Consider the following 12,062-nt stretch of genomic DNA (forward strand, 5'->3'; position numbering starts at 1 on the left):
GTGAACTGGAGCAATGTGAAATAAAGTGTCTTGCTCAAGAACACAACATGCCGCCTGGTCCGGGATTCGAGCTCACGACCTCACGATTGTAAGCTTGACACTCTAACCACCGAGTCATATATATATATATATGGAATATAAATATATATATATATATATATATATATATATGCCAGTGTCACCTTGACTGGCTTCTGTGCCGGTGGCACATAAAATGCACCAATGCGATCGTGGCCATTGCCAGCCTCGCCTGGCACCTGTGCTGGTGGCACGTAAAAAGCACCCACAACACTCATGGAGTGATTGGCGTTAGGAAGGGCATCCAGCCGTAGAAACACCGCCAGATCAGACAGGAGCCTGGTGCAGCCTTCTGGCTTCCCAGACCCCAGTTGAACCGTCCAACCCATGCCAGCATGGAGAACGGACGGTAAACGATGATGATTAAAATGTATACAATTAAATGAGAATGAGTGATTAACAAAAAACGAAGTGGAGGACGCGGTCGACCCCACAAACCACATACTCACACTGAAGATTTTGCTTTCTCCTTTTTATATTCTCATTTAAACAGGTTCTTTCACTCGCAACATACTTGCTATAGACTTCCATCTTTTATGAAACCCACTTTGCAACAGGCATTTCTTCTCCAGCCTTATTTTCTGTTTCATGTGGAAAACGTAAAAGTCGATTAGTTCGAGAATGGAAATGAACATGCCTGTTGCAATTCCTTTCACTCTCGTCTTCCATACTACTTCTTTCGCCACAGCAACTACCGAGAGAAAACAGGATCGCTCCTCCCTATTCAGGGATGTCGGTGGAACTATCTTAATTTTGTTTCTTTATTACCCTCAAGGGGCTAAACATAGAGGGGACAAACAAGGACAGACAAAGGGATTAAGTCGATTACATCGACCCCAGTGCGTAACTGGTACTTAATTTATCAACCCCGAAAGGATGAAAGGCAAAGTTGACCTCGGCGGAATTTGAACTGAGAACGTAGCGGCAGACGAAATGCCGCCAAGCATTTCGACCAGCGTGCTAACGTTTCTGCCAGCTCACCGCCTATCTTAATTACATCGGCGGAACTATCTTAATTACAGATTGGAGAGCCATGAGACAGCCAGCCTGTAACTTTGCCATTTAAATAGGCTATGAAGGTTCCGTTAACCAACAAGAATGACAGTAGTAGTCGCAGAACATAAATAGACACCAATGAACACACAGACACAAAACATATCCGGTTCTACCTCATCATATCGACACAGTAATGTCTTCTTGACAAGCTCAAAAGAAAGTTGGGAACTATCTTGTAGTATTTGCTTAGGTTCCAGCAAAAAAGAAAAAAGATTACCGCTGGGGTCGATTTGTTCTTGTATAACCTTTCAATGTGATGCCACCAGAATTGCTACGGTTAAATGACGTCAAGCAAGTAAAAAGAAACAGAGAATTGTCGCTGCTACTTTTACAAACGTGTACTTGGTGACTCCAGTTATAATCCTAATACTGGGGCTGAGACTGGTTCTCAAGCTGCTGGCTCCTGATGTATCACCTGCAAAAAAATTACATTGTCGTATCATCACCTGCTGAAGATTTTGATGAAGTATTACGAGCAAATATCAACAATAAAACATGACTTTTAAGACGATTGCAGTCCATTTGAAGCATTGCAATATCAAAAAAGAGAACAGGGGGGGGGGGATAAGAAAACTTCTGACAATGTGGAAAGTTTCATAAAAACCTTTATATTTCAGGCACGAAAGGTCCGTCTTCACAAGAAAAACAGTTTGGGATATGTCTAGTTATACAGGTTCCATCAACCCATTCAAATCCTTCTTATTTCTTTATTGCCCACAAGGGGCTAAACACAGAGGGGACAAACAAGGACAGACAAAGGGATTAAGTCGATTATATCGGCTAGAGTGCATAACTGGTACTTAATTTATCGACCCTGAAAGGATGAAAGGTAAAGTCAACCTTGGCGGAATTTGAACGCAGAACGTAGCAGCAGACGAAATACCTATTTCTTTACTACCCACAAGGGGCTAAACACAGAGGGGACAGACTAGGACAGACAAAGGGATTAAGTCGATTATATCGACCCCAGTGTTTCACTGGTACTTATTTAATCAACCCCGAAAGGATGAAAGGTAAAGTCAACCTCGGCGGAATTTGAACTCAGAATGTAAAGACAGACGAAATACCTATTTCTTTATTACCTACAAGGGGCAACACAGAGGGGACAAACAAGGACAGACAAAGGGATTAAGTCGATTATATCGACCCCAGTGCGTAACTGGTACTTATTTAATCAACCCCGAAAGGATGAAAGGCAAAGTCGACCTCGGCGGAATTTGAACTCAGAACGTAGCGGCAGACGAAATACCGCTAAGCATTTCGCCCGGCACGCTAACATTTCTGCCAGCTTGCCGCCTTCTGCAAAACCTTCTGATAACTTTTGTTTCAATCCTTTCACACTCAAACCGGCCAGATCTGGCCTCCCTCTCCTAACCCACAATGTCATTCCAAAACCTAAACAGTCGTATCATTGAAATCTCAAATCTATGAGATAATCCATGATTAATCCAAAATAAGGTGAACAGATAAGCCTTACTTTGGACAGAGTAATCTGAATGCTAAAGGATTAAACCACCCAGATCTGGCATCTCACACCTGCCCTACAACATCATTCTAAATATTAACTGATACCTCATCTAAATCTCAAAGCTATGAGATAATCCATGGTTAATCCCAAATAAGGTGAAATGATAAGCCTTAATTTGAACAGAGTAATCTGAATGCTAAAGGATTAAACCACCCAGATCTGGCATCTCACACCTGCCCTACAATATCATTCTAAATATTAACTGATACCTCATCTAAATCTCAAAGCTATGAGATAATCCATGGTTAATCCAAAATAAGGTGAATAGATAAGCCTTACTTTGGACAGAGTAATCTGAATGCTAAAGGATTAAACTACCCAGATCTGGCATCTCACACCTGCCCTACAATATCATTCTAAATATTAACTGATACCTCATCTAAATCTCAAAGCTATGAGATAATCCATGATTAATCCAAAATAAGGTGAACAGATAAGCCTTACTTTGGACAGAGTAATCTGAATGCTAAAGGATTAAACCACCCAGATCTTGCATCTCACACCTGCCCTACAATATCATTCTAAATATTAACTGATACCTCATCTAAATCTCAAAGCTATGAGATAATCCATGGTTAATCCAAAATAAGCTGAACAGATAAGCCTTACTTTGAACAGAGTAATCTGAATGCTAAAGGATTAAACCACCCAGATCTTGCATCTCACACCTGCCCTACAATATCATTCTAAATATTAACTGATACCTCATCTAAATCTCAAAGCTATGAGATAATCCATGGTTAATCCAAAAAATAAGGTGAATGAATAGATAGCCTTACTTGAAAAGAGTAATCTGAATGCTAAAGGATTAAACCACCCAGATCTGGTATCTCAAACCTGCCCTACAATATCATTCTAAATATTAACTGATACCTCCCTATAATCTCAAAGCTATGAGATAATCCATGATTAATCCAAAATAAGGTGAACAGATAAGCCTTAATTTGAACAGAGTAATATGAATGCTAAAGGATTAAACCACCCAGATGGACATCTCACACCTGCCCTACTATCATTTCAAATATTAACTGAACCCTCATCTAAATTCAAAGCTATGAGATAATCCATGGTTAATCCAAAATAAGGTGAATAGATAAGCCTTACTTTGAACAGAGTAATCTGAATGCTAAAGGATTAAACCACCCAGATCTGGTATCTCACACCTGCCCTACAATATCATTCTAAATATTAACTGATACCTCATCTAAATCTCAAAGCTATGAGATAATCCATGATTAATCCAAAATAAGGTGAACAGATAAGCCTTAATTTGAACAGAGTAATATGAATGCTAAAGGATTAAACCACCCAGATCTGACATCTCACACCTGCCCTACAATATCATTCTAAATATTAACTGATACCTCATCTAAATCTCAAAGCTATGAGATAATCCATGGTTAATCCAAAATAAGGTGAACAGATAAGCCTTACTTTGAACAGAGTAATCTGAATGCTAAAGGATTAAACCACCCAGATCTGGCATCTCACACCTGCCCTACAATATCATTCTAAATATTAACTGATACCTCATCTAAATCTCAAAGCTATGAGATAATCCATGGTTAATCATTTCTACAATAATTAAATAGTGATATAGACAGAAGATCCGAGGGAATGAAGAAACTAAGGAGTCCATTTAGTCAATGATAAATATGTGCCACAAGGGGTCATTAGGAAATCTTATCAATTCTAATCAGAAAAATCATAAACATATACAGAAGCAAACCTGAATTGTTTTCTGTTGTTGTTGTTTCTTCTTCTTCTTCTTCATTTTCTCCTCTTCTTTTCTTCTTCTTCTTCTTCTCTTCTCCTTCTCCTTCTCCTTCTTCTTCCTCTTCTCCTCTTTCCTTCTCTTTCTTCTTTTTTTCTCCTCCTCCTTCTTCTTCCTCTTCTCCTCCTTCTTCTTCTCTTCTCCTTCCTCTTCTCCTCCTTCTTCTTCTTCTCTTCCTCTTCTCCTCCTCCTTCTTCTTCCTCTTCTCCTCCCTTCCCCTTCTTCTTCTTCTCTTCGTCTCCTCCTCCTTCTTCTTCTTCCTACTAATCTCCTTCTCTTCTCATTCTTCTTCTTCTTCTTCTTCTTCTTCTTTCTTTTCTTCTTCCTCTTCTCCTTCTCCTTCTTCTCCTTCTCCTCCTTCTGATTATTATCATTGTTATTTTTATTATTGTGTTGTTAATAATAATAATAATAATAATAATAATAATAATAATAATAATAATACAAATAATGGGCTACAGCAAATATTCTGCTCAATACCACAGATTTGCTTGTCAGTTGTTTGACCATAACCAGTTGAGCATGTCCCTTAGTGGCTGACGATATGTGCATCTCTGATCACGAGCAGAAGTAGTGGGGGAGCATCATAGCCATGTGTTGAGAGGGATTCTTTGGGGTTTGAATAATTCACCCTCTGAAAACATGGGTGGTTCTTTCAAACCTTAAACAACCCTTATTCAGGGACCGTTTGAGCGGGATGGGTTACTTGACCAGAAGAAATTCTAACTGGGCCCCACCTGCAAGGTCACGTGCTGTTTATCTTGATATGAGATCACCATGTCGCGCAACATATGGTTGTGATGCATGTGCCTGGTGTACCCTTATCACACGGGTAGTCATGATGGGTATACTGGGCTTTGTGTATTTTACCCCAGTGTCACTTTGATGGCATGCTCTGCTCTCTCACTCAATAATAATAATAATAATAATAACAATAATAATAATAATAATAACAATAATAATAATAATAATAACAATGATAATAATCAGAAGGAGGAGGAGAAGGAAGAGGAGGAGGAGGAGAAGGAGAAGAAGAAGGAAAAGGAGAAGAGGAAGAAGAAGAAGATGAAGAATGTTGTCATCATCATTATTATTATTATTATTATTATTATTATTGTTATTATTATTATTGTTATTATTATTATTGCAAGCTGTCAGGATTGTTACTGCACCAGAAAAAATGTTCAGAGGCATTTCTTCTGAAGCTTTAACTACTGAGTTCAAATACTGCTAAGGTCAGCTTCTCGTTTCATCCTTTTGGGGTCGATGAAATAAAGTACCAAGCCTAATACTCTCAAATTGATGTAACTGAGGACCGTCTTTCACATGAAATTGCTGGCCTTGTGCCAAAATTAGAAAAAAAATTAATTTTTATTATTATTAGCAGAATAATAGGCGCAGGAGTGGCTGTGTGGTAAGTAGCTTGTTACCAACCACATGGTTCTGGGTTCAGTCCCACTGCGTGGCATCTTGGGCAAGTGTCTTCTGCTATAGCCTCGGGCCGACCAAAGCCTTGAGTGGATTGGTAGACGGAAACTGAAAGAAGCCTGTCGTATATATGTATATATATATATAAGTGTAGGTTTGTGTGTCTGTGTTGTTCCCCTTAGCATTGCTTGACAACCGATGCTGGTGTTTACGTCCCCGTCACTTAGCGGTTCGGCAAAAGAGACCGATAGAATAAGTACTGCGCTTACAAAGAATAAGTCCGGGGTCAATTTGCTCGACTAAAGGCGGTGCTCCAGCATGGCCGCAGTCATATGACTAAAACAAGTAAAAAGAGAAAGAGAGAGAGTAATTTTCCTTACCTTTTATCGCCAAAGAAAAATCTGAAGAGCAGTGGTTTTTGTCACAAAAACTCCAAGAGAAATCACTCTCAGATATATTTCGAATTGAAACGGTTGATATATCATTGATATGATTAACTGTATAGTCCTCATAATCATAACAAGTCGTATCACACTCGAGGTTACGATGCTTATTTTTCCAGACAATAATTCTTTCCAATTTGGGTACATTAATAAGAAGGGTGGTGCTCCCTCCTAATACAGCTGGTTCTGAAATAAACAGATAAATCAAGGGGCTAAACACAGAGGGAACAAACAAGGACAGACATAGGTATTAAGTCAATTACATCGACCCCAGTTCGTAACTGGTACTTAATTTATCGACCCCGAAAGGATGAAAGGCAAAGTCGACCTCGGCGGAATTTGAACTCATAACGTAAAGACAAACGAAATACCTATTTCTTTACTACCCACAAGGGGCTAAACACAGAGGGGAAAAAACAAGGAAAGACATAGGTATTAAGTCAATTACATCGACCCCAGTTCGTAACTGGTACTAAGTTTATCTGTTTCATTATTACCCACAAGGGGCTAAACACAGAGGGAACAAACAAGGACAGACATAGGTATTAAGTCGATTACATCGACCTCAGTGCGTAACTGGTGCTTAATTTATCGACCCCGAAAGGATGAAAGGCAAAGACGACCTCGGCGGAATTTGAACTCAGAACGTAACGCAGATGAAATACGGCTAAGCATTTCGCCCGGCGTGCTAACGTTTCTGCCAGCTCGCCGCCTTCAATGATTTGTTTCCTATATGAAAGATTTCAGGGGTTTTTATTTTCTGGCTTCTGTGCTGGTGGCATGTGGCCTGCTGTGCTTGAGGGGACCTATTGAGTCAAGTACATCAACATCAAAATAAATATCAAATGGAAATTGTAGTTGTGATACCTGTGCCGGTAGCATGTAAAATGCACCATCCAAACGTGGCCGATGCCAGCGCCGCCTTGACTGGCTTCTGTGCCGGTGGCACGTAAAAAGCACCAACTGATCGTGGCCACTGCCAGCCTCCCCTGGCACCTGTGCCGGTGGCACGTAAAAAGCATCAACAAATCGTGGCCGCTGCCAGTCTCCCCTGGCACCTGTGCTGGTGGCACGTAAAAAGCACCATCCGATTGTGGACGTTTGCCAGCCTCCCCTGGCACCTGTGCCAGTGGCACATAAAGAGCACCAACCGATCGTGGCCGCTGCCAGCATGGAACATGGATGTTAAATAACAGTGATGATGATGATGATGATAATGATGAAGATCATAACCACATCATCATCATCATCATCTTCGTTTAGCGTCTGCTTTCCATGCTAGCATGGGTTGGACGGTTCAACTGGGGTCTGGGGAGCCAGAAGGCTGCACCAGGCCCAGTCTGATCTGACAATGTTTCTACGGCTGGATACCCTTCCTAACGCCAACCACTCCGTGAGTGTAGTAGCTGCTTTTTATGTGCCACCGGCACATGTGCCAGATGAGGCTGGCAAACGTCCACGATCGGATGGTGCTTTTTACGTGCCACTGGCACGAGATCAGTTGGGGCGGCGCTGGCAACGGCCACGTTTGGATGGTTCTCTTACATACCACCGGCACTGGTATCACAGCTGCAATTTCCATTGATGTTGATCGATTTCGATTTCATAATTATTACGACAGCCGTAGTCCTAGTTACGTGGTGACCTGAAGATTGCTTGAGCAATGGGAACATGCATCCTGTACACTCTGTAGAATTGGTTGGCATTAGGGAAGGTATCCAGCTTTAGAAACCATGCCAAAGCAGACACTGGATTATGACACAGCCCTGCAGCCTGTCGGATCTTGTATGACTGTCCAACCCATGTCAGCATGGAAGGAAGTAATTTAACAATGATGGTTATGGTTGGTGCTCTTAAAATGAAATTGAGCTGATCAGAGTAAAATAAATTTTAAAGTAATTAAAAACTATGAGTTAAGAGGAAGAAATAGAAGACAGAATTAAAAAGACAGTGTTTAGGAGTGGCTGTGTGGTAAGTAGCTTGCTAACCAACCACATGGTTCTGGGTTCAGTCCCACTGCGTGGCATCTTGGGCAAGTGTCTCCTGCTATAGCCCTGGGCCGACCAAAGCCTTGTGAGTGGATTTGGTAGACGGAAACTGAAAGAAGCCCGTCGCATATATGTATATATATATATGCGTGTGCATGTATATTTGTGTGTCTGTGTTTGTCCCCCTAGCATTGCTTGACAACCGATGCTGGTGTGTTTACATCCCCGTCACTTAGCAGTTTGGCAAAAGAGACTGATAGAATAAGTACTGGGCTTACAAAGAATAAGTCCCGGGGTCGATTTGCTCGACTAAAGGCGGTGCTCCAGCATGGCCGCAGTCAAATGACTGAAACAAGTAAAAGAGTAAACTTAGCGGTTCGGCAAAAGAGACCGATAGAATAAGTACTGGGCTTACAAAGAATAAGTCCCGGGGTCGAGTTGCTCGACTAAAGGCGGTGCTCCAGCATGGCCGCAGTCAAATGACTGAAACAAGTAAAAGAGAGTAAAAGAGAGTTTAAAAGGAGGAAAAGGATTTATTTATTCACTTACCATTTTGGGTAATATTATAAGTTTCTGCTTTTGTCAAACCTGTAAAAGATGGAAAAAAAACTCTTTGATTTTCAGATTTTAGATTTGATCAATAGGATTGATTGCAATTAATGTTACAATAATTAAATAATACCAAGAGTACTCAGAGGATGCGATTCGATTGTAAGATATTTTAAACACCTTACAATTGAATCGCGCTCTCCGTCTTGACTGTTTACCTTTGTGAAGAGTTACGTCAATACTTTCTAAAAATATTATTATTATTATTATTATTATTATTATTATTATTAATATCAATATTATTATTATTATTATTAATTATTATTATTATTATTAATTATTATTATTATTATCATTATTATTATTATTATTATTATTATTAATTATTATTAATTATTATTATTTATTATTATTATTATTATAATTATTATAAATTATAATTATTATTAATTATTATTTATTATTATTATTATTATTATAATTATTATTAATTATAATTATTATTAATTATTATTATTATTATTATTATTATTATTATTATTATTATTATCCAACTCAACAGAGTGTAAGTACCTTGAGAGAGAAGTTGGACCTAAGAAGCATCAGTTGTGGTGTGCAAGAGAGACATTTGTGCTGGTATGGCCATGTGGCAAGAATGGATGAAAATAGTTGTGTGAAAAAGTGCCACACCCTAGCTGTTGAGGGAACCTGTGGAAGAGGCAGACCCAGGAAAACCTGGGATGAGGTGGTGAAGCATGACCTTCGAACTTTAGGTCTCACTGAGGAAATGACAAGAGACCGAGACCTTTGGAAGCATACTGTGCGTGAGAAGACCCGGCAGGACAAGTGAGACCATCACCCATGGCCTCAGTCCACTTATGTATACCTTTCCTTCTTGGGACACAAAACCCTACTTGTGAAGACCTGTTGAGGCAGTGAAAATCAAAAAATCAAAAATCAAAATCGATCAACATGAATGGAAAATGTAGCCATGATACCAGTGCCGGTGGCACATAAGAGAACCATCCGAATGTGGCCATTGCCAGCGCCGCCATGACTGGCTTCCGTGCCGGTGGCACATAATAAGCACCATCCGATCGTGGCCATTGCCAGCCTCGCCTGGCCTCCGTGCGGGTGTCACGTAAAAAGCACCATCCGATCATGACTGCTTCCAGCCTCCCCTGGCACCTGTGTCAGTGGCACATAAAAAGCACCCACTACACTCACGGAGTGGTTGGCGTTAGGAAGGGCATCCAGCCGTAGAAACACTGCCAGATCAGACTGGGCCTGGTGCAGCATTCTGGCTTCCCAGACCCCAGTAAAACCGTCCAACCCATCCAGCATGGAAAGCGGACGCTAAATGATGATGATGATGATGATTTTTATTACTATTATTATTATTGTAAATCATTTTCTTACTGTTTATCTTCAAATCAAATTTTCTGTAATTGATGTTGTCGTCTTCAAATTTCCAATCTAGACGTTCCTTTGTTACGTTTCGGATCCAAAGAGTCGATACATTTCCCTTGTGCGTCACTCTGTATTCGGGGCTGTTAGCGCATGTCCGGTCACACTCGTATTTATAATTCATGTATTTCCAAACGACCGGTCTTTTCATGTTTGGTATTTCAGTCAGCAGAGTGGCGCTTACACAGAGTGCACCATTATCTGAAATAAAGAAATCAGGTGAGAAGTTTGCTTCCCAACCACATGGTTCTGAGTTCAGTCCCACTCTGTGGAACCTTGGGCAAGTGTGTTCTTCTATAGCCTCAGGCTGACCAAAGCTTCTGAGATGATCAGGTAGATGGAAACTGAAAGAAGCCCGTCGTATATATATATATATATAACGGTGCTCTTAAAGGTGGTGCTCCAGCATGGCAGCAGTCAAATGACTGAAACAAGTAAAAGAGATAGTAAAAGAGTATATATATATATAATTTATGTTCCTAACACTAGCTTAATGGTAACCAAGTTATTTTACTAAACTCATTATTATAGTTAATGCCTCTGTGGTACAGATGTCTTGTTTTCATAAATTTGAATTAAAATCTTCCACCAAACCTTAGTCACAATTTATGTTCCTAACACAAGCTTAATGATGACTAAATTATTTTACTAAACTCATTATTATATTTAAAATTAATTGAAAGAAACACAGAACATCTCAACAGAAATATGGTAACAAAAGGCTTAAAAATATATAATAGAGAAATGATTCTTAACCCTTTTGTTACCAACCTGGCTGAAACCGCCTCTGGTCCTGTGTACAAACGTCTTATTTTCATAAGTTTTGAATTAAAACCTTCCACCAAACCTTAGTCACAATTTATGTTCCTAATACTAGCTTAATGATAACGATGTTATTTTACTAAATTGCTTGTTATATTTAAAATTAATTGAAAGAAACACAGAGAATCTCAATAGAAATATGGCAACAAAAGGCTTAAAAATATATAATAGAGAAATGATTCTTAATCCATTTACCATTTTCGGCAATTTCATAAGTTTCTGTACTTATCAAACCTGTAAAAGATGAAAAACAAAAATGTCGATTTTCAGATTTTACATTAGATCAAGAGGATTGATTACTATTTCTGTTAAAATAATTAAATGATAATTAAGGATCTTTTCGGTTTGAACGGCAGTTTTTTCTAGCAGTGTCATATGAAATTGTCACCCATAATTATGACCCTAGTATCGATCTATTGCATTTCAATCTGTTTTAGGGTTAGGGTTAGGGATGGGGGGGAAGGGTATCTTTTTTTCTTCACAAATGTAAATAAACCAAATCTGTTTCTTAAATGAGGGACATATTCATACGGCACAGAATGTTTTTTACCTCAATAGACGTCATTGATTTGTTGAAATTGCAGAAATTGAAGAAAAAAAACAACAAATATCTTACAAACTATAGAATTTTCTCAATAAAGCCAAGAGAAAAAGATGTTTTATAAACACATTCTACCAGTATAGGAAGTTTAAAAGTGTTTAGTTACGTGGAAATTATTTTAAAAAACTGCCGGTCAAACCGAAAAGATCCCAATATCTTACAAACTATAGAATTTTCTCAATAAAGCCAAGAGAAAAAGATGTTTTATAAACACATTCTACCAGTATACGAAGTTTCAAATTTTTTAATTACCTAGAAATTATGTTAAAAACTGCCGTTCAAACCGAAAGGATCCATAATTAACACTTGTAGATATAATTGCACATTA

General features: G+C 39.1%; 1 protein-coding gene across 1 annotated transcript in view; it reads right to left on the bottom strand.

Annotated features, from left to right (window-relative positions):
- Positions 1-978: 978 nt before the first annotated feature.
- Positions 979-12,062, bottom strand: part of LOC115230292 — a 42,902-nt gene continuing 31,818 nt past the window's right edge. Inside the window, exons 5-9 of the mRNA XM_029800492.2 lie at positions 11,329-11,367; positions 10,264-10,512; positions 8,845-8,883; positions 6,245-6,493; positions 979-1,549 (exon numbers count right to left, since the gene is read on the bottom strand). Of these exons, the coding sequence (XP_029656352.1) occupies positions 1,422-1,549; positions 6,245-6,493; positions 8,845-8,883; positions 10,264-10,512; positions 11,329-11,367 (704 nt within the window). The 3' untranslated portion in view covers positions 979-1,421. The remainder of the gene's footprint in view (positions 1,550-6,244; positions 6,494-8,844; positions 8,884-10,263; positions 10,513-11,328; positions 11,368-12,062) is intronic.

This window comes from Octopus sinensis, unplaced genomic scaffold (assembly GCF_006345805.1).
Source record: "Octopus sinensis unplaced genomic scaffold, ASM634580v1 Contig15207, whole genome shotgun sequence".
Taxonomy (NCBI): Eukaryota; Metazoa; Mollusca; class Cephalopoda; order Octopoda; family Octopodidae; genus Octopus; species Octopus sinensis.